This window comes from Penicillium pulvis, assembly GCF_028828015.1.
Source record: "Penicillium pulvis strain IBT 33274 chromosome Unknown contig_5_segment0_segment0, whole genome shotgun sequence".
NCBI lineage: Eukaryota > Fungi > Ascomycota > Eurotiomycetes > Eurotiales > Aspergillaceae > Penicillium > Penicillium pulvis.
In genome coordinates, this window is record NW_026643078.1 from 925,364 (window position 1) to 953,360 (window position 27,997).

The 27,997-nt window shown below is 49.4% G+C and overlaps 12 protein-coding genes across 12 annotated transcripts; 5 read left to right on the forward strand and 7 right to left on the reverse strand.

Moving 5' to 3' along the window:
* Positions 1–130: 130 nt before the first annotated feature.
* On the forward strand, positions 131–2,380 carry N7503_006906 (arylsulfatase; the record flags this gene model as incomplete). Its single annotated transcript, XM_057066453.1, has 8 exons — positions 131–196; positions 257–565; positions 628–794; positions 848–1,024; positions 1,079–1,390; positions 1,443–1,456; positions 1,507–1,594; positions 1,645–2,380. The coding sequence occupies 8 exons, from the start codon at positions 131–133 to the stop codon at positions 2,378–2,380; spliced, it is 1,869 nt and encodes a 622-aa protein (XP_056920134.1).
* Positions 2,381–2,925: 545 nt separating this feature from the next.
* On the reverse strand, positions 2,926–3,147 carry N7503_006907 (uncharacterized protein; the record flags this gene model as incomplete). The annotated part of the gene is made up of 1 exon (XM_057066454.1): positions 2,926–3,147. One exon carries the CDS (start codon positions 3,145–3,147, stop codon positions 2,926–2,928), a length of 222 nt encoding a protein of 73 aa, XP_056920135.1.
* A 641-nt stretch (positions 3,148–3,788) lies between these two features.
* N7503_006908 (DUF2841 domain-containing protein) lies at positions 3,789–5,425 on the reverse strand (the record flags this gene model as incomplete). The annotated part of the gene is made up of 5 exons (XM_057066455.1): positions 5,318–5,425; positions 5,066–5,261; positions 4,538–5,002; positions 4,293–4,478; positions 3,789–4,237 (listed from the first exon to the last, which is right to left on the reverse strand). The coding sequence occupies exons 1-5, from the start codon at positions 5,399–5,401 to the stop codon at positions 3,789–3,791; spliced, it is 1,380 nt and encodes a 459-aa protein (XP_056920136.1). The 5' UTR covers positions 5,402–5,425.
* A 2,927-nt stretch (positions 5,426–8,352) lies between these two features.
* Positions 8,353–10,120, reverse strand: N7503_006909 (glycosyl hydrolase family 79 C-terminal domain-containing protein; the record flags this gene model as incomplete). Its single annotated transcript, XM_057066456.1, has 4 exons — positions 8,353–9,160; positions 9,212–9,736; positions 9,788–9,887; positions 9,943–10,120. The coding sequence occupies 4 exons, from the start codon at positions 10,118–10,120 to the stop codon at positions 8,353–8,355; spliced, it is 1,611 nt and encodes a 536-aa protein (XP_056920137.1).
* A 609-nt stretch (positions 10,121–10,729) lies between these two features.
* N7503_006910 (cohesin subunit SMC1) lies at positions 10,730–14,788 on the reverse strand (the record flags this gene model as incomplete). Its single annotated transcript, XM_057066457.1, has 6 exons — positions 10,730–10,747; positions 10,810–11,176; positions 11,233–11,540; positions 11,593–14,551; positions 14,610–14,703; positions 14,758–14,788. 6 exons carry the CDS (start codon positions 14,786–14,788, stop codon positions 10,730–10,732), a joined length of 3,777 nt encoding a protein of 1,258 aa, XP_056920138.1.
* A 680-nt stretch (positions 14,789–15,468) lies between these two features.
* Positions 15,469–16,320, reverse strand: N7503_006911 (uncharacterized protein; the record flags this gene model as incomplete). Its single annotated transcript, XM_057066458.1, has 1 exon — positions 15,469–16,320. One exon carries the CDS (start codon positions 16,318–16,320, stop codon positions 15,469–15,471), a length of 852 nt encoding a protein of 283 aa, XP_056920139.1.
* Positions 16,321–16,668: 348 nt separating this feature from the next.
* pdx1 (uncharacterized protein) lies at positions 16,669–18,005 on the forward strand. Its single transcript, XM_057066459.1, has 2 exons — positions 16,669–16,908; positions 17,044–18,005. Exons 1-2 carry the CDS (start codon positions 16,830–16,832, stop codon positions 17,850–17,852), a joined length of 888 nt encoding a protein of 295 aa, XP_056920140.1. The 5' UTR covers positions 16,669–16,829; the 3' UTR covers positions 17,853–18,005.
* A 673-nt stretch (positions 18,006–18,678) lies between these two features.
* Positions 18,679–20,678, reverse strand: N7503_006913 (WD40 repeat domain-containing protein; the record flags this gene model as incomplete). Its single annotated transcript, XM_057066460.1, has 4 exons — positions 18,679–19,443; positions 19,509–20,092; positions 20,145–20,272; positions 20,356–20,678. 4 exons carry the CDS (start codon positions 20,676–20,678, stop codon positions 18,679–18,681), a joined length of 1,800 nt encoding a protein of 599 aa, XP_056920141.1.
* Positions 20,679–21,634: 956 nt separating this feature from the next.
* Positions 21,635–23,512, forward strand: N7503_006914 (M18 family aminopeptidase; the record flags this gene model as incomplete). The annotated part of the gene is made up of 6 exons (XM_057066461.1): positions 21,635–21,830; positions 21,886–21,947; positions 22,024–22,125; positions 22,186–22,321; positions 22,369–22,461; positions 22,509–23,512. 6 exons carry the CDS (start codon positions 21,635–21,637, stop codon positions 23,510–23,512), a joined length of 1,593 nt encoding a protein of 530 aa, XP_056920142.1.
* A 280-nt stretch (positions 23,513–23,792) lies between these two features.
* N7503_006915 (DSC4 family protein) lies at positions 23,793–24,965 on the forward strand (the record flags this gene model as incomplete). Its single annotated transcript, XM_057066462.1, has 2 exons — positions 23,793–24,025; positions 24,179–24,965. 2 exons carry the CDS (start codon positions 23,793–23,795, stop codon positions 24,963–24,965), a joined length of 1,020 nt encoding a protein of 339 aa, XP_056920143.1.
* A 326-nt stretch (positions 24,966–25,291) lies between these two features.
* On the reverse strand, positions 25,292–26,264 carry N7503_006916 (ATP-dependent Clp protease proteolytic subunit; the record flags this gene model as incomplete). Its single annotated transcript, XM_057066463.1, has 4 exons — positions 25,292–25,683; positions 25,760–25,927; positions 26,016–26,034; positions 26,091–26,264. The coding sequence occupies 4 exons, from the start codon at positions 26,262–26,264 to the stop codon at positions 25,292–25,294; spliced, it is 753 nt and encodes a 250-aa protein (XP_056920144.1).
* Positions 26,265–26,825: 561 nt separating this feature from the next.
* On the forward strand, positions 26,826–27,995 carry N7503_006917 (uncharacterized protein; the record flags this gene model as incomplete). The annotated part of the gene is made up of 1 exon (XM_057066464.1): positions 26,826–27,995. The coding sequence occupies one exon, from the start codon at positions 26,826–26,828 to the stop codon at positions 27,993–27,995; it is 1,170 nt and encodes a 389-aa protein (XP_056920145.1).
* Between the last annotated feature and the right edge of the window lie 2 nt (positions 27,996–27,997).

The following is a 27,997-nucleotide window of genomic DNA, read 5'->3' on the forward strand; positions in this document are numbered from 1 at the left end:
CCTTCTTAACCAACGCATTTCCGCCATTGACAGAAAGCCCAGCTAGAAGTTTGGTTCCTCAAGCTCTTGTGCCACAAAAGCTGTATTCTACTGAGATACAGACGTTGCGGAACAGCTTCAGCACCTCGTCATGGCAAACACGGCAACAGAGACGCCAAAGCGTCCTAACTTCCTATTCATGCTTGCAGATGACCTTGTACATTCAATTCCTCTTCCAAACGCTATCAACACAATTTACTGACCATGTGTACTTTAGGGCTTCTCCGATATTGGATGCTTTGGTAGTGAAATCCAAACACCAAACATTGATCGTCTAGCCGCAGATGGAATCCGCATGCTGAACCACCACACTGCGGCCGCGTGCTCGCCTACCCGCGCTATGCTTATGAGTGGGACAGACGCACACCTTGGTGGCCTTGGCTGCCTAATTGAATCCCGGGCCAGTCCCAAGGGTGGAAAGCGGTGGAATGGTAAGGCGGGGTATGAAGGATATCTGAATAACGATGTTGCAACTCTGCCTGAGATTCTTGGGGATAATGGGTACTTCACGGCCATCTCTGGAAAGGTATGACACCACTTACGGATTTGGTTCAAGAGCTCAATTGAGTGGATGCTAATAGAACATAGTGGCATCTGGGTCTGCGGGCTAGTCAGGGCCCCTCGGAACGTGGTTTCCAGAAGGCGTTTGCTATGCTTCCAGGATGCTGTAGTCATTATGCGTGGGAGCCTGTTCAGGAACGGTTCCCGATGGGTGGGTCGCCGGTCCACACTGAGGGTGGTGTCAAGTTTGATGTGTGAGTAAAATCAAGAAGCTCGTTCTTCATATTGGGGTTCTAACGAAAATCAGGCCACCAAACACAAATGAAGACCCGGAAGGGTTCTACTCGTCTGATTTTTACACTGACCGGCTGATTGAATATCTCGATACCCGATCTGAGGCCGATGAATCGAAGCCTTTTTTCGCTTTCCTGCCGTATACAGCTCCACACTGGCCGTTGCAGTGCTCCAAAGCCCAGCGTGACAAGTACGGTTCACCCCCGAATACTTGATAAGCTCTTTGAGACTAACTCTTGCTTAGATACAAGGGCATGTATGACGATGGCCCATATGCGCTCCGCGAGCGCCGGCTTAAAAAGCTTGCTGAGATTGGCATTATCGATGAGTCTGTTATTCCCCATAGGATGGAGACTACGACACAAGGCTCAAGCGAGTGGGAGGAGTTTACACCAGAAGAGAAGAGGTGCTCTAGTCGGTCTATGGAAGCTTACGCTGGTATGGTGGACTCGATGGATTACAACGTCGGCAAGGTTATTGCGCATTTGAAGAAGGCTGGGGAGTACGATAACACTTTTATTGTGTTCATGAGTGATAATGGAGCAGAGGGTGCAGCGTATGCGTCTCCCATCTGATTGTTGAGTATATTTGCTAACGGATTACTATAGATTGGAAGCAAGACGTGAGTCAAGACAGCATTAACACCCAGATCCTCAGACTAATCATTTGCAGCTGTTATGGGCGATAACATCAAGGCCGCCATTCACAAGTATTACGATAACTCATACGAGAACATCGGTAATTACAACTCATTCACCTGGTACGTACGCATCTCCCAGAGAAACCAACACACAAATCTAACCTGACCAGGCTCGGACCTCTCTGGGCTCAGGCCTCAACCGCTCCATCACGCCTATTCAAAGGATTCCCCTCCCAAGGCGGAATTCTAGTCCCCTGCGTCGTGAAGCCACCAAAAGACACCTTCCTCCCATACACCCCAGGTTCCTTCAACCGCTCCTTCAGCACAGTGATGGACTGGTCCCCAACATTCCTCGAGCTTGCAGGCATTAACCTCCCGCCATCCTTCTCAAAAGAAAAGCTAAGAGGCCACGAAAAGACAACAGTGGTCCAAAAGATGACCAAGTTCCGCGGCAAGGACGTCCACGCCATTCGAGGAAAATCTTGGGTCCCATTCTTCGCTCGAGGACAGAAAGCCGAAGACGAGGAATTGTGGCATATTCATTCATCTTCTGAACCTATCGGGTGGGAACTATTCGCCCGCGCAGCTATGCGCAAGGGCGATTGGAAGATTGTTCATATTGCAAAGGCAAATGGTGGTGTTGGGAAGGATAATGGTGATGGGTGGGAATTGTTTAATGTTGTTGAGGATCCTGGTGAGACTAAGGACCTAGCTGCGGCTCATCCCGAGAAATATGCGGAGCTTTTGGCTTGTTGGGAGGAGTATGTGAATGAGTGTGGGATTGTGTGGGGTGAGAATGCTATGGATCCTGGGTTGTCAATTGAGGATGCGCCTGAGCTTTGGGAGGATGAGGTGGAGTTGCAGAAGTGTTGGCTTGGTGCTAAGGCTGGAGAGCGTGTAGAGTAGATTTTCTCAGGTTTGAGAATATTCATTTTGTGAAAATCTGAACAATATTCCATGGTCTCATGATATCAATTCTATACAGTTTTGGGAGCCATGGTCTGGTGGTGGCTATGGGTATCAAGTATTCGACCTTCCACTTCATCGGTATTGGACAAGCGGGTGACCCTAGATTCCAGGGGGCGCGTGAGATGACATATTCAAGAGCGCTTGACATGCGACTCAAATTGCATGCAAATACCGGATCGATCTCTGCGTCAGTTGGCCTGACTCGTAGATTCAGGCATCCGCAAGTCAGCCTGCGCCTCACTGAGTACAACAGGACATAGCGGCATTTTGTTGGCCTTTGGCGCATCCAGGTGTTCAAATGTCGCGACCGGTAGTTGAATGCGAATAATCGCGTTTTCGACTTTGCACGAATCGCTTTGGACTTTGGTGGTCATTCAGTAGGTTTCTTGAGTCGTTGTCGATATCCGATGGCATCATGATCAACATGATCGGCGATCCAGATAACGGGTATCGTGTTGATATCAGTGTTGCGGAATCGCCCATCACACATAAGCTCTAACATCCTTGCAAGATACAAGACTCAGCAACTGAGTTGCGACGAACAGTGAAAGGCCCAGAAGATAGCACACAAGACCGATCTGAAAGACGACTCTTTGAGCCTTGGTAAACTTGGAATATTGGCGCAAGCCTATACCGAAGTAGACAAGGCCGGTACCCACGACAGCCACAGTGGGTGCCATTTCCTTCCAGACAATGTCCAGCATGTTGGCGAGCGATGAAGTCAAGAAAAATGAGCTACTTCGATATGAGCATGGGAGTTTGCCGGGTTGTCCGGGTTCGGTTGAATCCTACCGTTGTAAGTGGGGCGTAGGGCGGATGGGGCCACTGAAGATCGTTGAAGATCACGATCAACAATAAAAACGCGTGAAGACTGGGGTTTTGTAGATGAAATGCAATAGAAAGCAAATACGGAGTAGATTGAAGAGAAACAGATTGAAAAGAAGAGAAGAAATTACCGCCGGGTGAAAGAGCTTTAGTATGAACGACCGCGTATGCCAGTGGGGCTTCCACGTGTACCGCATCCCGTCATCCCGTTCGTCAGTTCCCGAAGGTTAAGTTATGGTTAGTAGTACCGACCAACAAACCAATACTTAAGCATAAGACTCCCGTTAAGACCCTGATCTGATTAACGTCCCGTCTGTTCAGGGGTAAAACTAAATCTAAATTGAATCTACTCAATCTTGGAAAAGCACATAATTAATTGAAATGAATTTAAAAAATGTATAGACCTCGGGAACTGCTTATATTTGCCCAAAATATCATATCCGTGTTCGCCGCGCTCGTAGCTTCAAAATATTTTCTCAAGAAATTAAGAGCCTCAAGCTCTGGAGTCAAACTAATCATTTCAATATCCATATTGTGTCATCGAGTGAGGCACACTGGGCCAGTACGCCGTGTTCTTCTCTGTAGGCGCAAATGGCTGTGCATAATATCCAGACATGGGATGAGGGTGAGCATGAGGATCCGGCATCTGTTGTTTGATGACTGGCGATTCATGCGGGATCATGTTTGGTGCCATGCCGATGGGGTAGGCGCCGTACCCTGTAGTCGGGCTGTGGGGTCCACTTGACTCGCTGCAGCTGGTTGCGGGAGATAATGGGACGACTTGATGGCTTGGGAGGGTGTACTGGTCGGCGGTCTCCAGTAGAGGACCCTGGTCTTCGTCATCTTGCTCATCATCTTCTGTGTCGAATGATGTGCTAGGGGCGGAGTGAACGCGAGCTGCGGGGTCGGTCGCTTGGTAGTTTGCTTCGGGGAGGTGAGTGTGAATCACTTGGACTAGTGTGCTTGCATCTGGGGAGGGTTAATTGAGGTGGCTCTTGATGACTTTGAAGATTTAGAGACGTACCGATCTTCCCGTCGAGGTATCGCTCTTCCATCTGTCGCACGAAATAAATCTCATCGAGAACCTGTAGGCGGTTTGCTGGGCTGATTTGGCGTCGCACGTCCTGGCCTGCTTCTCGCAACTTCTCTGCTGTGACTCCGTGGCTGTCTTTAAGTTCACAAAGAATGTGAACCAGGAGCTTGAGTCGGTCTGGTTTTTTGTTAGTATGAAATTACTACTGTGTAACATTCGGATAGGTTGATCTTTACCTCGCTTCAACAGGTGATCCGGCTCTTTGTGCTGTACGTCCTGGGGCCACCACCCAGGCTTAGTGAGTTCAGGGTTAACGCGCTGCGATACGCCTGCAATGACCTTCCGTCCATTGTATGGGAAATGAACCTGTTTCCGAGGTTCCACGAGTTTAATGTACGACTTGGCGATAGCCCGGCAGTTTAATTGTTGAAAGTCCTCAAATGCCTTCTCATAGTACCGTCGCAAAAGATCCGCATTGTCGACACGGAGTACACTTCGTCCGGGTGGGGGCGTTGGTGGTGGTGTCGCAGATTTGGGTCGAGGTCGGACCATGCCAATCCGTTTCATGTCTCGTCGTTTCCGTCGGCTTTGCTGTGATTGCCATTCACAGGGTATTTTTTCAGGAGATCCGGTGTGGCTGGGTAACCCCCATTGTAAGTCTGATTGCATACCCCACGGCGAGTGAGGAAGTGATGCCTGGTCTAAATGTTCCAAAGGTTAATTGAGGTGATTTCCTAGCGGGCTGATTTGGGTCTTCTACTTACTAGGATACTGCAGGGATTGGCTAATTGGGGATGTCATCTCCATGAAGCGGTTTTTTACGTCCGGTGTGAATATAGCTCCCCCACAGCCCGCAATTGAGGGGGACGCCATGACTTGAGGGTTGCCATCCTGGTCAAGGAAGATAACGGCGAAGTGTTTGTGCGGGAGTTCCACGTTGTTCGACATGCTAGAGACAGCCTAAGCATGATATGAGTCAAAAAATCCAATCACTTGCGCAAGGGCGATTCAATTACCATATGGGAGTGTGATACCGATGTGTCGGAATGCCTGCGTTCAAGGGCTTCCCCAACCCCTAGATGTGACCGACTCATATCCATAGCATAAATAGGAGGATGTGTCACAGTAGATCGTTTTCTTTAACCAAAAAGTAATCCTTGAGTCCAGACACAAAAGCAGAGTCAAGACCGATGTGAAGGATAGAAATGGAATACGTGGGACTCGGTCCTGAGGTAAATGAAATTTACTAGCAAACCTGCAGCAGATGAAATAAAGAACACGGCCAGCTGCTTGACGGATATAGAATCCTGGACCACTAGGAAAGGCAGCCGACGGCAATAGATATAGACATCGGTGTTCCCTGAAGATACGTCAGCACCAAGCTGCAAGGAAAAAGGAATATCTGCGGAGCTGAACCGGTGGCAATGGAGCGTTCCATTCGATCTCTGTGGTCCTGCAGCTCACGATCGGATCATCGGTGCACAGGGCCCTTCAGATGGGTCCAGTGGGTTCCAGGCCGAGCGCACAGACGCCTTAGTAGGGCTGTTTTATGAAGGAGTTCATTGGTCGCGTCTAACACCCGATTACATGGCTTGAAAGTCAACAACTCAACTGAGTATCCACCCTTGTTGATCTTCTACGCTTGGGGCCACTAGCCACAGAGAAAGTCGAAAGGTAAAGTATAGTTTTGAAGTATGGTTTTGAACTATAGTTTTTGCACTTTTTCCTTTCTTTGTGCGACAATTGAATTAGACCTTTCGCGAGAAGCTTTCAGGGGGCATCTGGTTTGACAGAAGCAAGTTCATGCCGAAAATCGGCGATTACCCTATCATCGTGCGAGAAAAAGGTCAGCCTCATCGGTGGACGAATGATACGGCATGATCGGCGATCAGACCCTAGGCCAAAGCTTTCAGCCACACTTTCTGGATCCCAAAAGGCAGCGGGTCGGGACGCCATTGAAGTCATCGTCTGCAAAGTTATGTGGAAGCGCTGACAGAGCATCCTGGCTTACACAGTACCCATAGTAGACCCGGGAAGATCTTCCCTCTTCCGATCGTGATGCATTTTACAGCGCATCTAGCCACTCTATTTTCCTCTCTATTGTGGACCTAATATTTGAATCGAAGCCAGAGGAAAGCGCTACGAGCCTCGGTCCAATTCAAGGGGTCCAAGCGATTACGAATTAGACCACCCATTGGCGATGTAAACAGACCATCGAATCTTGAGCTTATTCAGACTCCCGGGAGAGCACTTCCGGTCTCTATGACCTTGGGTTTAACGCGCAATGCGAATTACACTTTGCGATCATTGATTCCTGGGACTTTTGTCTGCTCCAGGTCATGCCCATCTATTTTCTTTTTTTTTTTTTTTTTCACTATCATGCCATTGTGACAAATGACAAATATGTCGAAGCACTACTGTACGTTCACATTTGCATCTCTCTTTCCAAAGTAGGTAATGACTTTCGCCTTGTGGGCCAGTTGACATGGAATGGGATCTCGAGCCCGAGCAAAGGCCGACACTAACTGCATCGGCGGAAGACTAGTAGCGAATTTGCCCATTTAAATCAATTCCATATCTCCGGATCGACATCGTTTAGTCCATCGTAAATCGGCCAACGAATTCCAGGTTAGGTGCCATCGGCGATGTACTCCACCATGCCCAAACACTTGTCAACACCTGTGGCCACTCAACCACGGCGGCTTGCAGTAGTGGCAGCGTCTCCTGTATAAACCCGGCCTCCCCCAACATATTTCTTTTTTTCTATTGTTTTTCTTATTCGTAGTTCCTTGTTTCATACACGAAACTATCCCCCGCTAGACTAGTTTCGTGAAACTCCGGAGAAAGCACCCGTGGGGCCTATGATTGGTTCGTTTAACCCAGTTGGGAACGCGACTATTGCTTTTTTCCTTTACGATCAGACCGCTCGTATTAACGCTAAAAAGGATAAATTGATATCGAATCTGCGTAATGAAAGCCCCACACTCTGGCTGTAATATTGTGGACCGATAAATCCAGGGCTAGATTAGAAAACCAAATTAACTTCCGGGGAACTGTGAACAGTAGATCGATAAACCCAACAACCCTTGGCGTGAACTTAGAAACACCACTAGGCACTTTTTCTCAAGGTCTCCTGATCTTCGAGCCGCATTGACCTCAACAAATCTTCGAATGAGTGGCGTATGCGCTGCCCCCTTGCCTCTGCTATGTTCTTTGTACAACACCTGACGCTGTAATTGGGATCGGACCATACATGTACCGCTCACGCCATTGCATGAATGCATTATCACCGCCGTTAGAAATTTAATTAACAAGTACAGTAAGTCCAGCAAGTACAGGACAAAAGTACCGTTCCGACTCGCTAATGCGTAAACCCCGTCCAGTGCATTGTGTTACCTCTGTTAACTTCGTGCAGGACAAATTCCTGTTACCAGGTTATTGATGCATTAGCCCGGCATTGGGGCGCTCCACATTGCAGATGGCTTGGGCTTTGCAAGGCGTTAATACCTTAGTTTGGAAGTAATCCTGCCATTATATCCTCGCTTCCAAATGTCGGATTGTCGTGACTCGTGAGGCTGAAGCGGTGACGCTGGAATGCAGCGGCTCTGCACATTGTAAAGAGGGGGGGGAAAAAATTGAAATTGCAATTGCATTAGAAGTCATGCTGCGGCATTTTTGGTTTCCCATCAATTCTCTTCCCATTTCCATTTGGATTGTCTAAACTCGAATAGAAACTATATGCATTGGATAAGTTGAGAAGATCAATGGCGATCATTCAATATCATGATTGCCTAAAATCCTTCATCCCTTCACGAGCCGAGACTACTGCAGGTTCCACACTTCTCTATATTTGGCGTCAACGCAGACTCGCAAAGCCCGGCTGCAAATCCCGGCCATAGGATGATCAGCAATTACTCGAACAATCCCTACATTCCCATCAGCCAAAAGTTCCAAATTCCTAACTTGTATGGACACAGATCGTTCCTGCCCTGATTTCCCTCGCCAAAATAGGCCCCAAATCTGACCTTACCCCCTCGGCGGATCGGACCCACTACAGGTTCAAGATAGCACCGCTCGAATATGGAAGCTTAAGCTCCACTACCCCCGAATTGGCATCCACAGACACCGTCTCACCCACTGTGATATTGCTCAAACGTACGGGCGCACCGCCCTTCAACTCGTAATTGTATGACCAGCCATCCCAGGATATGCCGGTGATCGCGTCACTTCCATTGGCCATGAGTCGGTGGACAGTCAAAGATTTAGCGGAGATGTCGGGCAAATGGAACGAATAGCTCGCCGTAGGGCGGGTTGCCGAGGCTGAAGCTCCTGTATAATTGTACTCCTGCATGTTCAGTACGGCGATCCGGGCGACCTTTCCACCGATATAGGTGGCATAGGCGGCTTCGGTGTCCTTTGGTAGAGGAAGATTCACGACTCGGATATCGTCCGAGTTGTCATGATCGCCGTCGCCACCTAACATTGCGGCAACCATTATGTTTCCGTAGTATGGTGCTTTGGTACCGATCGTTGTCTTGTTGGTGGCAATTGGTTGCCATGATGCATATCGATAGTCTGTCCCTTGGTGCATGTGTGTTCGTCGGATACTCTGTGATGCACAATAGAGATTGAAGTCGACGCCCCAAAGGGCTGCGCCGAATGAGTTGGATAATCCGGGCTTGCCCTCATTATAGAGGGAGTTCATCTCACCCAGGATGTAAGGAATATCCTTGGCTAGGCCGTCTTCACTGAGAGTCTTTGATAGATCCACATGTTGCTGGACGCTGTTGACCGTTGACGTATGGTTCATCAGAGTTCGTTGGAGCGTAACCCCTGGCTGGGTAGCGCCACCAATGTAGCTAGATCAAGGTCAGAAGACATGTCAGAAGTTTTTTAATAGTAAAACCTACTTATGCATAGAGTTCAACTTGATATCACGATCCGTGTCTAGTCCCTCCTGCCATGTCTTCACGGGGTCAAGACTATTTCCTATTCCAGCAAATGACGGTGCGATATACTGATACTCTGTATCCTTCGCCATATCAGGGCAAGCCTTCGCAATCTGGCGCTTGACAAGTCGGGTCTTGGATAGCCACTCCGTCACGTAATCACTTTCTGTCCAGTTTGCCGGCCGCTTAGTATCCGGTGCACTTGTCTTGAACAGATCAGGCTCATTGCCCATTTCCCAGTAGGCCAGCTTTCCGTCTTTGAGAGCCTTGCATGCTAGTGGAGCAGTAGCCAGCAGCGTCTCCATTCCTTCTGTGCCGTTTTTGCCCATGTCAAAGCCGAAACTGAATTTGGTGTCCGGCCATGTTGCATATGACTCAAAATAGGACGGTCCAATATACACGATAGATGGGTAGTCGGTAGAGATAGCGGGAACGACCGTACCATTGATTCCAGTTTTCAGGTTGGGGTCATATAAAGCAAAGTCTCTATGGCGGCGATTAGATAACCCGGGTAAGTTCATGAATAGATTAACTTACTGCGTGTTTCCGCCGACTCGAATATAAGGCTTGAAACCTTGGAGGTCGGCAAGATTATCTAGTAGCTGATTCGAGAACTTGTTTGGCAACGATAAGTTGCCTGGTGAGTAGCAGCTTAGCTTTTTATCTTCTGAGAAGTGCCACGATGTACATACCGGCAAAGTCCGGAAAGGATGCAAATTCAATCGAGAACGAGACAAATGGGCGCAGGACTGCGGCACCAGCATCCTTGGGTGCATTCTGGCTAATTGTCACAGCGGATGAGTTACCTCTCGCAACAGTAGTCGGGCTAGCGGCGACTACTGCAGCCCCAAAAAGCAGAGACACAAACATAGTGGTATGTATTTGTTATCGTCGTCTCGCTAAACTCAAGGACTTCAAATGATTGATTTGGTTTCCATCGGGTCTTGTCTGGGTTTATTTGTACTAATCACCCATTGCCGATGTCAACATGGGTAGATTAATGGTATTTAGCCGGCAGAAATCTTCAAAAGCCGCTTGTAACAGTAACAAGCTTTGGGCAGGGGGATATGACGTTAATTAAGGGGTTCATTGAGGGGTTCATTGGTGGGGAATTACCGGGGGAAACTCTTCAAGCGCATGTACCGGCTTGACAATGCGGGGGTTACATCTGGGGTAGTGGAGAGGACGATCGTTACTTCGTTCCTGCCAAAGTCGGCTTTTGACAGGATATTCATGCTTGAATGGTAAAGTGGTATATGATTGACAAATACTACAATGTTCAAAGTGTTGGGAATTGAAATAAAGGTCCGTAATTTCCACATAGAAAACTGGTATCAGTCAACGACTAGCTCATGAGCAATGAACACCTTCGCCAGCTAATCACCTAATAATAGTAAAGCCGGCATAAAATAATCTACACAAACGAAGAAAAAGCAACCAGATCATCGTAAAAGTCCTTCTTGATCCTCTGTCGAGGAATCAGGTGTATTTGCGGAGCTAGGAGAAACAAAAATTAGCTTCATTTTCAAGCTGGTCAAAGGGTGAAAAAGGAAACTCACATCAAGAGTTAGGGATTTACTGCTGTTCTCCACTTGATCTCTGTAGATTCCGACCAGTGCCTCACTGTTTTGGAAGAGTCCGGTCTTCAAACTGATAACGATGAATTGCATGCCAGGCGCAGCGTGGTCATGGATATAGTTGGCAATGCGGGCAACGTTGGTGTTGTCCAGAGCCGCGTCAACTTCGTCCAGCACGAAGAAAGGCGAGGGTTGGTATGAGTGAATCGCAAACAGCAGAGCAAGTGCGGCCATGGTCTTCTCACCACCAGACAAATGCTCCATATCACGGAAACGCTTCAGTGGAGGCATAGCATGGTATTTGATGCCATCGAGATATGGCTCATCCGAGTCCTCGATATCAAGATATCTGTAACAGAATCAGTCGGATTGAACAAGGAAAAGGATGAGTAAGACGGAACTTACGCTTGTCCGCCCAGCGGATAGTTGGCACTGCGTGTCAATTCACGGTAGATGGGGCCGATTTGCTCGGAAATGTGCGCAAAGGCCTTGTTAAAGAGGTCGGAACGCTTCTTCATCACTGCCTCAAACCCATCCTTCGCCTTTCGGGCCTGCTTGCGCGCATCCTCAAAGTCCTGCTCGGTGCTACGAAGCTTGTTCTCGACGGTCTCGAGGCGCTCCATGGCGCGGGTATTCGGTGCCATTTTGTCGAGCTCGTTGTTGAGAAGGCGAACCTTTTCTAGCAACTCTTCCTCGAGCTTATCATCGGCCTCCTGCAGATGGAATTAGCATGTAATCTCGTAGTGGTTTCAAGCCTGCACATACCTCTTTAAGTGTTTCTCCAAGAGAGTCAAAGTCGACCTCAATTCCGTAGTCCTGCACCGCCGGCGTTTCATCAAGTTCATCAGCGTCATCTACATCCATGGCATCTGGATCGGCAGCCTGCACCAATTCGTCGATGGGAAGTTTGTCGAAGGAGTTGGAAGAGTCGGTCAACGGAACGTCGATGTCCTCGAGCTTGCATCGGCGCAGGAGGGCATAACGACCGGACGAATTGCGCTGGATCTCAGCTTCAAGTGCATTAATATTTTTGAGCGCCGCTTCGACGTGCTTGCTGCGCTTCTGAAGTTCTCTTCGCTGCTCAGTCAGGTTCTCTGCTGACTGTGCGTAGATTTCCTTTTGCTTCTCGAGGTTCTCCCGCAATAGCTCAAGCTCGGCACCGAACTCATCCAGCCTGTTGCGGATCTCCTCCTGTTGACTCTTGAGCTCCTCAATCAGACTCATGTCACGCTCATACTGAGCCTGAAGACCGCTAACCCGATCCTCTGTCGCTTGAATTCGCTGCATTTCAAAGCTGAGCTGGTTCTCGATACGACTCTTCTGAGTAGTGAATTCGAGTTTCTTCTGTGCAGCTTCTTCCTGCAACGAACCTTGCTGCGCCTCATACTCACGGATATTGGCATATCCAAGACGGTTGCAGAAATTGCCGTAGATCTCATCTTCGACTTGACTAACTGAGGATTGAGAAACCTCAATAGTCTGGTCCAGCTCATCGAGATTCTCCTTCCGCTCAGTATATTTGGGACGCAGGTCTTCTAATTGGCGCTTGACAAAGTCCAGTTCGCTGCGCTTGCTCTTGATGTTTCTCTCAAGTGCCTTCAACTCTTCACGAGAATAGTTGAGTCGCTGCTCAAGACCAACAAGCTCGCCCTGCAGAGTCTCCTCTTCTGAGCCGCGGTGATGGCTCTTAGGGAGATTGCCAAGGTCGCCCATCAGCTTATCCTTTAGCTTATAAAGATTCTCCACTTCTGAGTCCTCCCAGCGTTTTGAATTCTGCTGGGGCCCTCGTCCACCGGTCATGAGACCGCCCTTATGAATGACGGTGCCATCCAAAGTGACAGCCTTGGCATCAACATTCCTCTCGTAGCAAAGATATTTGGCTGTTTCCAGATCGTCACAAACAATAGAGTTTCCACACGCATAGCTGATAGCACGAGAAACCCAGTCCTCGTAATCGATGGTCTCAATGGCTGGGCGCATATTCCGGTGCATTCCCTTCAAGTTAGAGTTAATAGGCTTCACCTGGATGGTTTCCAATGGCAGGAAAGTTGCTAGGCCAGCACGCTGGTCGCGAAGATGCTGGATGCATTCTTTGGCAGTTTTCTCATTGTCCACCACAATAGCATCAAAATGGCGGCCAAGCACGGTACTAACCGCCTCGGCATATTTACGCTGCTTAGGCTTGCAAAGGTCACTGACGCGCCCCTTGACACCGGGAAAGATACGCTTGAGAGTTGAGATCATCTCTTTGGCGCGCAGCTCACGCTCGTTCTGCTTCTTTCCATTGTCGGCTTCGAGCAACTTTCTCAGCACAACCTGCAGCTTTTCTTCAAGCTCTGTTCTCATTTGCGAGACTTTCAAGCGCTCAGATGTCAAAGTGTTGAGCTCCTTTTTCTTGCGGTCGATATCCTTGGACGTGGTCTTGTTTGTTTCAGTAAGAGATGCCTTGCGCTCATTCATATTCTGAGCATCCGACTCCAGGCTCTGAAGTTGCCACTCGGTGTTCTCGAATTTGCCTTTCAGGCTGTTGACAGCTTCAGCCTCTGTCTTTCTCTGTCTCTGCAGGTTGTCGAGATTCAGTTGGTCGGCGGACGAGCGTTTGCTGACCTCTTCGCGGAGCTTGTGGTATTCTTGCTGATCAGCTTCACTGAGCTGTACGCCCTGTTTGTTGGTTGTCTTTTTCCACTCAACCTCCCATTGAGCCTGGGCTTTCTCCACGAGCTTCAAGTCCTTCTCAAGCTTTTTTGCGCCGTTGGAGTAGGTCTCACGCTCCTTACGGATCTCATCGATTTTCGAAGCATACCGCTCAACCTTTTTCTGTGTGATATCAACCTTCTCATCGACAGGTACCAAGGAGTTATTGAGTTCCTCAATTTCCTTCTCCTTCTTCAGGATGCTCTTCTCGGCCTTGCCAACATCCCTACCAACACGGGCGTGCTCCTTCTTGGCATCCTCAACATTCGTCTCATACTTCTCGACGCCACGGCGGTATTCCTTAAGTTCATCCTGGTACTTCTGGATGTCGGCACTCGAATCGTCGATCAAGCGCTGGAAGTGGAAAAGCTTCCACAGAATGTGGGTAATAATGGCTTGGTCACGCTCCTCGGCCTTCCGGGCGTAATTTTCGGCTTCCCGCTTCTGCTCTTGGTACTGCTTGACCTCCGAATTGATGCCTCGTCGACGATTGAGTTGAACAGTCTGCTGATCAGCTGCTTCCTCCGCCTCCGCCTTCAACTTTTCGTAATCCGCCTTGTACTCCAAGCTGCCGGAAATTTGTTCAATCAGTCGGGTAAGGTCTCGTGGCGACTGGGATGCAATAGCCTCAACATCTCCCTGGAAGACGAGGAAGTTTCGCGCGCGAATCAAGATGTTCTCCTCCTCCAGAGCCTCGTTGTATTGCTGAGCAGTCACGATTTTGTTGTTGATGCGGTACTCGCTGGTGCCTTGACTTGTAATGGAGCGACGCCATTGCTGTTCTTCACCAGCATCGTCCTCGTAGCAAGCCATGACCCAGGCCGTCTTGGGGTCGTTCGGACCACCTGCATCCTGCGATGCATCCATGTCCTCGTCTTCCTCCTCCGCCTCGCCGTTCTCTCCGTTGGCGGGGGGCTCTCCATCGACCTTCGATGTGCGCAAAACGCGCCCACGGTAGACAAGGTCACGGAGGTTGGTGGATCGCAGGTGGGAAGACTTAATTCCTAGAACAAACGAGATGGCATCCATCCTGCTGCGGGTCAGCTAATTCCTCCGGGGGAAAAAAAAGTGGTAATGTAATTGCATACGAATTCGACTTACCGGACCCATTGGGTCCGATAATTGACGTGAAGTACGCATCTCCGAACAGCAGCGTATGATGTCCTTTGTAAGACTTGAAATCTGAAAGCAAAGTTAGCCGATCTGCGCGATACACCCTTTTGAGGCCGTACATACTGAAAAGCTCGAGGCGAATAAGTTTGCCCATGGTGCAAAGCAGCCGCTTCCTGAGGAAGCCACGCGCTTAGAATACTCAGGCGAATGTGGTGTGGTTGATGTCAAATCGCGGGACTGACTGGACACAAATGAGTGGGAGGGGCGCGATATGGGGAATCGCGCGTCAACCCCGACGCGCCGGTTTAGTCACGTGGCTTGTGTTCACTTTCTGCCCTTATCTACAGGTCGTCGCAGACATGTTTTATGGACATCTAAAGCTAAATTTAAAGCCTTTTGAAGACGACTAGACTTGGTTCTTATAACCAAAAGATTTCATAATCGAATCCAAAGCACATGGTGGTCTATGTATAGCTAATTTCCAATGGAATCATCGCATACCCGAACTATATATCGTAAGTGATCTGGGTACCCGCAATTGATACCTCAGGAGGTACTACAATAGGACATTGAAATTTTGAAGTATACAGTAACATAAGATGTTACTTTATTCATATAAACACAGATATGCAAAGATACGTAGGCACGAAAAGCAACACAGATGAACTGAATAGTCAGTTGTATGGTGATTGGTGTTACAGGGTGTATATGTACACTATGAAATTGTTCCCAACATCGAGGGACAAGCAACCAAGATAGGCTTAAATGCAAACATTGCAGAGGAGCCGAGTATTAAGACATGACAAGAAAAAAGAGCACTATGTTACCGCGAGCTCAAGACCTCTTGAACTGCACTGGGTTACCCAGAGCCATGAAATCATTTGACACAAACCCATTGGAATCCACCCGGAACGTTTGCTTGCGGCCCTCAACCTTCATGAGGATAAAATCTTCACCAGTGAAGATCTGGCGCATAGACATAAACATCTTCCAGATGCCAACACTCATGGTCTGAACGGGAGCTTTGAAGAAACCCGGCTGCGGATCCTGTGCCGAACCAATCTTCTTGCTATCCCCCTCAAACCGCTGTTTCGAATCCTGCGAGATTACTAACCGCCGGGAAATGGAAACTTCCGATGGCAAAACCTCAATTTGGTAAGGCTTTGTGAATGGAACCATGCGCCGCACCGAAAAACGAATATAAGTCTGGTTGTTAGACTTGACGGCGGTGATACTCCGAACTAAATGGCCCGTTCTGACGAGGAACAGTGTACCCATGACACTCATTGTCACACAAATACCACCAAACAGTCCTTTCTGCCACACAGGGCGCTCGATTTGAGCATCGCGAAAAACGTCGTTGGAGTTGAACAGTGCGTACGCGAAACAGAATGCCGAGAGACCGTATGCGCTCATGACATAGGTGCGGTGAGAAGGTGCCTTGAAGAGAACAACATCGCCTTCTCTTGCGACCTTAAGCGCAAGTCGTCCTATTGATCCAACTGGAACACTCGAGCCTGGGACGACGTTTCGTGAGGATGGTTTTGCTTGTCCGCGAGCTGATCGCGGAGCGCTCGTCACGAATGAGCGCCATGTAGGGGCAAAGTCTGCCTGGCAACTGTTTCGAGCTGAAGGCCCGGCAAACCTGTGCCAAAATAACCGGAAGGTAGGAGGTCTAGCGGCCATTATTGCGCGGAATCTGTTGATGCCAAGATCAGTACAACGCTTTCGTTAAGTAGCCATTTTCGTATAAGATAGCCGTATGACAAAAACCAATTCAATGGCAGTTCAACCAAGCCCGAATGGACCTCATTAAGCGAAGCAATCTTAGAAAAGATAGAGCACTTACCAAAAGATCGATCAGTCCACCGTTGTTCTCCTCGGAAAGCACCCGCGAGTCGAAAACAGCCGCTGCGGCAGAAAAATGTTCCCGACCCGGCCGCCGGTGAAGCTCCCAACGGCCTCAACACCGGCTTCATTTCCTTTCAATCCCTAAGCTCAACCTCTTAGACCAAACGAACCACATTATTTATTACGGGAATCAACGCGGCTAGACGCGCTGGTGGACTTTCGGTCGATTCTGTCCTTCTTCGTCGACATTCCAGCTCCTCCGGAGAGTTGCGACCTTGCTTGAACCATCTCCGACAGTCCAAGTAACGAAACGACCTCCCAAAGTCACCGCAACTCCTATCAAAATGTCCGCTCGAATTCCCGTCACCAAGGCCTCGGCCATGTTCGCCCGCCGCCAGCCACAGGTTATCCAAATCACCAAGCGTAAGTCCTTGCTCCAGGCCCAATGCGATCCGGAGCTCCGCAAAAGCAGAATATCCTTATCGGAGTTCAATTGCTCAAGAGCGCAGCTCTCACGCACCGGAAAATTGACATAACTGACCATGATAATGTTTATAGGCATGCAATCTACCTCCGCCCCTCAATTCCACAATCCCGCCTACCCTCTCTACCCCTCCGTCAGCCAGCTCCTGCACCAGAAGAACATCCCCGAGTCAGAAGTCTCCAAGATCCCCGCTTCCGGACCTAAGGGCCGTCTCCTGAAGGGTGATGTCCTCGCCTACATCGGTCAGATCGCCGCCGAGTACCCAGCCGCTCAAGCCGCCTCACTCGCCAAGCTGGCCCACCTCGACCTGAGCAACATCAAGATCGCTGCGCCGGTCTCTTCCCCCGCCGCGCAGGCCGCAGAGCAAGTCAAGGAGGAACCGGTTGTCGCTAAGCCCCCGCCCATGACCTCAATCGCAATCTCAGTTTCCCTTGCGGCCGTCCTGTCTGCTCAGAAGAAGATCCAGGATAACCTAGGGGTCACTGTCCCCCTCTCCAGATTCCTGGCTGTGGCTACTGATCTCGCCAACGATGATTTGCCTCGCGCGAAGAACTACACTCCCTCTGCTGATGAGCTGTTTGAGGAGGTCCTTGGTGCCGAGCCCGTTACTATCTCGCGTGGTGACTACATCCCTGAGTTGAATGCTTATGAGGCTGCTGAGGCATACCGCCCGTCAGCTCCTGTTGCGGAGGATATCATTGATATCCTGAGTGCCAAGCCTGGCAAGAAGAATTCTTCTGTGGCGCCTTCCGTTGAGGGCTCTGCTGGTGCTTCCAATGTCTTCAGCTTAGTTGTTCCGGTTGGTGAGGAGGTGCGCGCCAAGGCGTTCCTGGAGCGGATTAAGACCCTCCTGCAGGTCGAGCCTGCACGTCTAGTGCTTTAAAATGTGCTTTGATTGATATCACATCTCTTTGATCTTTAAGAGATTTTATATTTTATGTTTAACATCTCCATTGCGTTCTGGAGGACCCAAGGCTCTTGTATTTAGTATAGCATAGGTAATTTGATACCGCCTGGGTCAGATTTTAGTGAGTGGATTTCTACGTCTAGATATTGAATAGATTGGGTTCATTTACATTACACATGATCTACAAGTATACTCAGAAGTTGGGTCAATTCAATAATCAAGGTATAAAACCTTCATGATATTTCATCCTAAAATGGCAGAACCCCTGCGCCGGACCGATGGTATGGCATAACATTAGATCAAATCAAGAGTAAAGCTGAAAGGTGAATCTGTCGGGAAAAAGAAAAAGAGGAAAAACAGTGAGAAAGAAGGGGACATGTCATCATCAAAGGGCAAGTTGCAATAAGAAACAACCATCCTCCCTGACGCCAATGCCGGATACCGGCGACCTAGTTGAAACACCATGAGCGCCACCGCTTGGACTGATAAGGGAAAAAAGTTGCGCCGGAGAGAAAGAAACCGCAAGAAAGAATAGTGACCGGGGAGATGATGAAACGCCGTAAGAATGGATTCAGTGGGAACGAAAAGCTTGCCCACCGAGAAATCAGGATGAAGGATTCTTGCAAACCCCACCGATGAGAGAAGTTTTGGCCATAATGTGATAGAGGCCGATGCAGAAAATGTCCATGATCGAGATCAAATTTCCTTGATACCATGCAATGATGATCCCTAAGAATCAATGCCCAAGACCCAGAACTCCATGTCGCATGCAGATGAAAATGGAAAGGCAAGATTGAGAATACTAACGGATGGAGCCCCATTCCGATAGCTTGCTACCCTCGCGCCGCGAGTCTCTGGTAGCTCGTTTGTCGAAAATCTTCCAGAACCTGAGTGTCTCATCGCCAGCACCAGTCACGACTGTCTGACCGTCTGGGCTCATGGCAAGGTATAACACACGGAAAGTGTGACCCGTTAATGAGACAATTTGCTCCATGCGCGGATACTTCCAGATCACAATCTGATTCTGGCTGTATCCATGGGTGCTGATAATCTCGTCTGAGTTCTTGGACCAGGAAAGGTTACAGACCTGACTTCCAGTATCCATTTCCTTGATCAAAGAGCCGGTTGACGTGTTCCAGAATTTGATCGTGCGATCCGCTGTACCTCCACCCGATGCAAGTAGGTGGTGTTGATGAGGCGACCATGCAATGGCCTTCACAGCTGCACAGTGATCCGAAAATCGATAGAGCGGGGTCTCACTCAGCTTGTCCCACACCATCAATTTGTTGTCATTGCCACCAGATGCTAATTGGCCATCTTCGGTGTTCCACTTCAACCCGCAAACCTCCTGCTTGTGGCCAGACAAGCGCTTGATCCACTGATCGGGGGAGCGAACATCACGATGGTAGATAAGACGATCACGAGATCCTGAGGTGAGAATATGGTCATTCCATGCCAAAGCGCCGACCCGGTTGGTATGGCCAACCATCGTCCGTAATCGCCGGCAATGGTCAGCATCCCAGATCTGAACTAGGCCCTTGCCAGTACCAATGGCGAGATGAGTGCCCTGTAGGGAGTTATTGTTAGCCACGGCACATTACGAGATTATGGAGTTGAAATGCATATACACACCCTTTGGATCCAGTTAACACTGGTGACAGTGTCGTCCTTGAGCTCACAAAGTTTGGTCACACGGCCAGATTGAGAGTTCCACATGTACACCGAATTGGCGAGTCCAACTCCAAGAACATTACTGCTGCCCCAATCTACCAAATTCAGGTAAAAGTCGTCCTGTAAATCGGGCGCATCTAGGACCTTGTAGGGAACCTTATTCACATAACGAGGCTGCTTGCGCGGGGTCTCAAGGATCCGCTGGCTATCATATCGTATAGGTGATAGGCTATACAGATCAGAGCGGACATTAAGATTCGGTGCATGCGCACTTCGAGGAGTTTTTGAGGGTGTGGGGTGATTAGAGCCCGGGCGACTGGGACCGTAGTTGAAAAGGTTCTTGTGTGGAGTTGAAGGAGTCATGCTGGCGGGTGGGAGATTAGAGACAAGAGAAGGTGGTGTATGGGATCGAGTTTTGTCATTAATGCCGGCGTTAAATCCCATTAATGGATCTGGCGAGGCTGAGTTGAGGTCAGGTTGTGGAACGGTATTTCCAAATAGTTCACTGCGCAAGACCCGGGAGAAAGTCCGATTTGCTTCTTCCGCTACATGAATGTTAGTGCACACTTCTCAATCTACCAAGACAGAATCACAAACTCTTTTGAAAGTGAAGCTCTGAGTGAGGGGCACGTCTCTTCGACTTCGATGGAGTTGAAGGACATCCGTCCTCATGGAGCAGACTGTATGTGGCCTGGAGGTCTTGTCCCTCACGATTTGGAATAAAGCTTGGATAACAGTCAGTTCACTGTCATCTTTTGCGTCGTTCGCAATGAGTGCATTCTCTCGATGCCCTTGGCGCTTAACTTACCGATCTCCATAGACCCGTTGTCTCTTTCGACATGGACTAGCTCCTGGTGTTCTTTCTCTTCCAATTCCGCCCTCATCAAAATCTTTAAGTGCCTTGGCCAGCGCATTCGCATCCACTGGCTCTGATCCGTCCTGCGCTCGTGGCCCGCCGATGTTGTCTGGATACAATATCGTTCTTTTTACTGGCATAGAAGGCGGTGTTTTTGACCCGGGAGGAGAAACAATATTTGCAGCTCGAGCGTTTGAGGCTTGCGATCGGGTGTTGCCTGTTGTTGTTTTCCCAGCCCTCAGACCTGCGTCTGTATCCTGAGATCGGTCCCCCATAGTGGCGGCTGATCCACAGGCCCCAGGTTCAGATCGCGCTGAATGTTGACGGTGCTGATTATTCGCATGCGATGAAAGTATGATATTGCTGATTGATTGGAGTTCAAGAATGTGATGGGCGATGTTGCTATTTGAGGTGCGCTGGTTGCCGGGGCTTTGTGTTGATTTGTGATGAGGAAGCCAGATCCAGCCACTGAAATGGGCGCTTCGACACAGGAATCAACTTATTACCTTTGGACGACTTCAAACGAAACACAAAGATTCAAGTGTCAAAGGCCATCTAGACAAAGAGAATGGCATCCAAAGAAAGGGACTGGGATAAGCGTTGGAACGTATCCAAGGGCGAGTTCACTTCATCCCTCTCCCGGTCACGCGTCGGGAACGCTATACCCGATTGGGATGGTCTTGGAATTCGAGTTTGTTACATCGATTTATTAGTTGGAAATGGGAAACTATGTTTTAGCCCTTCTTTTATAGATCTAATCCTTTCATTCCATGGCTCCACTCAGATCGACGGTTACTTAGATTCAAATGTATGATCTACAAAGGTTCTATACAGATGATTTCAGTTTGGTCGGGAACAGGGTGTTGACTCAAACACGTTCCAGCCCCTCTTTCTGCACATCTGCACAGTCTCAGACTTGTTTACATTTACGCGTGTGATGGTGGATTCATTGGACTATGTCATAGGTTGAGAGTGGGGGGTTGAGGAGGATCAGACGCGAACCCGTGAAACCCATCAACGCGCTCCCACGCGCATCGGACGCGCTAGAGCAGTAAGCCACAGTAGGAGCTTACTCTACCAATCATTTGGTTCACCGGAGAATTAAGAGTCAAATCAATACATTCTTCAGCTCAAGTGGGTCGATCTGAATAACTAGATTTACTTATGAGTTACAAATTGTGTGTGCACTGTCTACATACTTCAATTGAGGTCTTATCTATCCCCGCAACATATGGTTCACCTGTCACCGCCAGCGGGAAAACCTTGCCCGCAGTTGGCACATCCCCACCACATCAACTCGAACTCGACTATGCGCTCCTCTGTCCTCCCTATTTTGAGTCGTAATATCCGATCTATTTCCACCATGGCTCAGATTTCCAAGGTTCCTGCCCAGCAGTTCCTGGACTTTGTCAATGCTTCTCCTACTCGTATGCTTTTCCTATTGAACCCTTAATGGTCGATCGTGGAGTTAACCGGGTCTAGCCTTCCACGCGGTGCAATCTGCCAAGGACCTTCTGGCCAAGGCTGGTTTCCAGGAAATCAAGGTACTCCATGTTCCCCACTGATCCAATCTATATAGTGGAATCACCGTTGAGACATGTGCGCTAATCCTGTCTATAGGAAAAAGATTCCTGGGCCTCTACTTGCAAGCCTGGCGGTCGCTACTACCTAACCCGTAACACCACCACTCTCATCGCTTTTGCGATCGGCCAGAAATGGAAGGTTTGTGTCAGAGTGCTCAGAGCATTGCGAATATAGCTAATGAGGACAATGTGAAAATAGCCGGGTAACTCGATCGCTATGATTGGTGCCCACACTGACTCCCCTGTCCTGAAGGTCAAGCCTGTCAGCAAGAAGCAAGGTGAAGGTTATATTCAAGTTGGTGTTGAGTGCTATGGTGGTGGCATCTGGCACACCTGTATGTATAATTCATTGATCTGCTGGGAAATTTGCTGACGATTGTAGGGTTCGACCGTGACTTGGGTGTGGCTGGTCGGGTCATGGTCCGCGACAGCAATGGATCCATTGTGCAGAAGCTGGTCAAGGTTGACCGTCCCAGTATGTACTATCAATCCAGGCATTGGGCGTTGGCTAATTTTTGGCAGTTCTTCGCATTCCCACTCTGGCTATTCATCTCGACCGCCAGGAGAATTTCTCTTTCAACAAGGAGACTCAGTTATTCCCCATTGCTGGCCTAATTGCGAAGGAGCTCAACCAGACCAGCGAATCCAATGCTGCTGAAACTAAGGAGGATGAGTACGCCCCCTTGAAGGCTGTGACCCAGCGTCACCACTCCCAGTTTGTCGAGCTCATCGCGGCCGAGGCTGGAGTCACCCCCGAGGACATTTTGGACTTTGAGATCACTCTCTTCGATACCCAGAAGTCCTGCCTGGGTGGCATGAGCGAGGAATTCATCTTCTCTCCCCGCTTGGACAACCTGAACAGCACTTACTGTGCTACTGCCGCTATCACCGAGTCAGCTCCCTCTGAGAAGGCACTTGAGAACGAGGAGGCCATCCGCCTGATTGCTCTGTTCGACCACGAGGAAATCGGTAGCCGCACTGCTCAGGGTGCGGACTCGAACATCCTCCCCTCTATCATTCGCCGTCTGTCGGTTCTTCCTTCTGCTACCTCCTCATCTGAAGATATCTCTACCGCTTACGAGCAGACTCTCGCCACTTCCTTCCTAGTCTCTGCCGACATGGCCCACGCCATCAACCCCAACTACGCTCAAAAGTACGAGTCTGACCACAAGCCCGAAATTAACAAGGGATGTGTGATCAAGATTAACGCCAATGCTCGCTATGCGACCAACTCCCCCGGTATCGTCCTTCTTCAGGAGATTGCCCGCAAGAAGGGTGAGCAGGACAGCCTGCCCGTTCCTCTGCAGCTGTTTGTCGTCCGCAACGACTCTAGCTGCGGTAGCACTATTGGCCCTATGCTGTCTGCTGCTCTGGGCGCCCGTACTCTGGATTTGGGTAACCCTCAGCTGAGCATGCACAGCATTCGCGAGACTGGTGGTACTTTCGATGTTGACCACGCCATTCGTCTCTTCACTGGATTCTTCGAGCATTATTCGGAGTTGGCCCCCAAGATTTTCGTGGACTAAGCTTTTAGTCTGCAAGAATAGCTTGAAATAAAGCCCGTAGATAATATGCATATGAAGCGAATGAAATGAAGTATATTCTTCAATCAACCACAAAATAAATTATCCTGCATACAAAGATGTACTTTAGCACGCCTGATGACACGAGGCTGTATACTTGTAGTTGAAAGCACGTGGTGGTCGGCCCGGGATAACTCCGCTTCTCCCTAAATCGACTCCACACCTTATCAACTACAGCACTGGACCCGATTGCAAAGCAGTGTCCATGCCCCCATGACCCTCTATGACAGACGTCGATGTCTTCCGCGATGCAGAGTACATCGCTGACGTGTCAAGAGTACCCCTCTTCGATGACGCGGAAAGCGATTCACCAGCCGGAACTGGTCCGCCCAGCGCCCAGGATCGCAGTCGCGTAAGGAAAGCCCAGTCTACGGCAAAGATCGCTTTCATCGACCGGTTACTTCGGGACCTGGACATTCTCATTTACTGCCAATTGTCAGCGCTGTATTATATGGAGTAAGTTAAGCCTCTGACCCCATTTGATGGCTGGGTGGGGTGGGATCGATCGCGATTCAGTCCCGGGAGCTGCCTAGCTAGCTATTACCCCAGCTTTCGTCCTGAAACCCCACATTAACGAGGAACTTTCTAACGCGCTTTGTAATTTTCCAGCTGCTCTGTTATTTTGTTTGCCATTCGTGCCTTTGTCCAACTTATCTTCTTCACACCTAAAGCCGCGCCCTTCGAACCTACCCGCAATCAACCGTTCGTGTCTGCTATTATCGGCAGCAACTTGCTCTGCATCCTCTTTCATGCCTTCATTATAAACCCCGAAGCTGGAGAAGCTACTCGCGGCTACCTACATGGCGGAGTGTTCATCGACTTCATTGGACAGAAGCCCGTTCCTGCATTCCGACTCATATCCTTCGATATTCTCATCTTCCTTGTCGACTTCCTCATGTTGGGATTGATTATTGAGCGAGTAAAGACGGCCGCCCTGAACCCCTCTTCAACAACTACAACCACGACCACTGCTTCAACGAATGCCGAGGCGGGGGAAGCCGGAGAGTCTGGCCAGACGGAGGGGCAAGATCACGACGCAGAGGAGCGAGGAGTTGTACGCGGAACCGAAGAAGCTGATGCCGATATATCCACAACCCCACCCGTTATTGAAATTGATGATGATGTGAATGATGAACGGACGACACTCCTCGCGGATCCCGATGATAATGCTGCAAGTCGGGACGGTCACCCCCTTGACTCGTTCTCTTCGGGTGTGGCCGTGATAATGGAAATGGGATTCTTTACTACAATACGAAACCAATGGGTATACTCGACTAGACCGCAGCGACCAACGGGTTATGTACCATCATCGGAGACGGCTACATTCCTTCGACAGCGTTTCGGGCTGCAAGTTGGGACGGATGGCCGAATTGTTCGAGTGAATGCATCGACCTGATTATACGAATGTATTTTAGTCTTCATTGAAAGATCTATAATGCGGATTTGCCATATGCCTACCTCGGTGCTGGCTACCGAGTATGAATGAAAGACAAAGACACAGATCCAGATTAAGATCTCGGAAAACGGATCTTTCCTGTGCATAAATAGTAGAAAAATGGTGTAGAAACATGAGTAGTCATGATATTGTACAATTGCCCAAAAGAAAAGAAAACAATCCCCTCAACCTGGGAACACTTGAGAAATGAAAAGCACAGACCGGGTATTTAGCTCTCACAGACTATCCAAGTGGTATAAGCTCTTATCCAAGCAATTAAACTATACTCACTTCTCCTCTGGCTTAACACGACGATCCAAAATCTCATCAATAATGCCAAGGTCCTTCGCCTCCTCGGCACCCATGAAATAATCTCGCTCCATCAGCTTCTCAATGTCATCAAGCTCAAGCTTCTTGGGACCATTCAAATGGCGCTTATAAATATTGTTAAGCTGTGCCCGAATGCGCAGGATCTCCTTCGCATGAATAGCGATATCAGTCGCTTGACCGTGGTATCCGCCGGAAGGCTGGTGCACCATGATAGACGAGTGGGGGAGACAGAAGCGCTTGCCGGGTGCACCACCAGCAAGAAGGAGGGAGCCCATGGATGCGGCTTGGCCGACGCAGATTGTGCTCACGGGAGCGGCGATGTAAGTCATTGTATCGTAGATTGCCAGACCTGGAGGTATGTAGGTTAGAAACGGGACTGAGACATGGAAGCTGAGTGGTGTTTGTGTGTGGGAGGTATCACATACCAGCTGTCACGGAGCCACCGGGGGAGTTGATGTAGAGATGGATGGGCTTTTTCGGGTTATCAGCTTCGAGGAAGAGGAGTTGGGCGACGATTGATGCTGATGCTACGTCGTTGACTTCTCCGTTTAGGCAGACAATGCGCTCCTTGAGGAGCTTGGAGAAGATATCGTCTAAATCGTGTATCAATGTATTAGCCAGGCCAGTCCGGGCTAGACTTGGGAATGGGATTGGTGAAAGTGGGGTCTTGATCCGACGTACAGGTGTGCCAGCCACCGGCCTATATAGCATAAAAATGAGCGAAAGAATTAGCAATGAATGGAAGAGTGGACATACGACAGTCTCGGTGACAATGGGCATTGGGGTCCAACTCCGCGGGGGTGAGTAGTCCATCGAGGACCCAGAGCTTGAGAAGGCTCGGGCGCCGGCAACACGCGTAAGCGCGGGGATAGAGGAGACAGAGACCTGGCGGCCTAGTCGCTGGAAGATGGGAAGACCGGTACGCATCATTGTGCCGGATCGTGCGGAGTAGATGCAGAGGTGTGGGAGTTGGAGAAGGTGAAATGAGATGGCGGAGCTGTCGATAAAGTTGATAACGATAAGCTCCAGCCACCATTGGCTCCACTATTAGCTATACTGTAGTTAGGCCGACTGCTCTGTATAAATTCCGAGGTCACTATATAACTTTCAAATGTACGTTTCATGCCGCAAGCTCTGCGTAAACTAACTAAGTCGACTGATATCAGACCCAGGATTCGCCTTACTATAGTAAAGCTAACCAGATATCAGTCAGATCCATCGTGGCATACCTGCCTGAGACTTGAGGCCTCCAGCGTGAAACGCCCTGCACGGTGCATGTCTCTTAGCAATGGCGTCTATACAATATTAGCTCTAAATATCGTAAGAGCTTCATTGACATAACCGAGACGATGTTTGCTCATTCAACTACTCAAATCGCTATTGATTGTCTCCGAAGCGACTCCGCAAATGGCGAGCTCTGATTGGCACAATCCCAACGGGTAATGGGAACGCCGCAACAAAAGTTGACCTCCTCCTTACACAACCATCAACATGAATTGCCCCAGCCACCGAATCCCGCTTGGGGTATTGCGTCTCCGTATATTTCACCAGCTTCTATCCACATTTCAGCGATCCCAAACTCATCGCTCCTTTTCATCGAAGACGCGCCAGAGCCAGTCCCAAGATGAGGCCTCAATTCCCCCATCACAACGACTACCACAATCGCCTCTCCTCACCCGTTTACGCCCAGAATTAAACCACAAGTCCGACCCGAAAAGTGTCCCTAAAAAGGCCGGCCTCGAACCTCTCGCCAAAAATCCTTGGGCGCTAGCTCTAGCGTCGCCGATGAGAACATGTTCTCTATCGGGAGCAAGGATGCCACGCGCCCTGATGGGAGAATGGGGCCTAGTGCGAAAGCCCAACACGGAGAATATGTATCTCTTACCGGTGGACTTGCTCAAAGATTCACTTGAAGGAAAAGCAAGACCCACGGGCCAAAGCCAGAGTCAAGACGCAAATGCAGCTACAGACAACAGTCCCATGAAGGCCCGGAACGAAAACTTTGGTCGCCAGCTAGTGTTCCTGATGACAAATTTCATGTCATCTCTACGAGCTATATCCAAGCCACTCGGGAAAACTGGTGGCAAGAAGCCGGCTGTTTCGAGACTTATACCCTATCGATGGAAGCATCCGCAAGGGCCTATTACAGCGCGCGAAGAAAGGCAACTGGTCTGGATGGATAACATGCCAGACTACATGCTGCGGCATATGAGAAGTAAGGTCGTTAAGCAGCTTGTGGCAGCTTGTCTAAAATCAAACCACCTTGGTGCTGCCAATCGAGTTTGGAGTGCAATCGAGATGCAGGGTTACTCGGACTCGGCTCTTTCGGAGGCTCTAAACCGACTAGAGCCCATGGAACAAATGGAATCCGGCGCGGTGCTTCTTCTTGGAGGCCAGACTGAGGCCGATGGAAATGAAAATAGCAGTGGGTCTTTCCCAGAGTCTGTTATCCTTCCTCAGAATCAGAGAGGTGTCCCTGTTTTTGACCTGTCGATCCTGTTATCGGACTCGGACTTGGCGAAGCTCAAAGAGGCTGTCCCGCACTTCTACCAGTCAGCATTGTTTTTCAGACCGAATAACAAGGCCGTGAATGATTTGATGTTATCGCTGTGGAAATTGAAGCAATTTCTTGCAAATGACAAGGGACTCGAGGCAATTTGAGA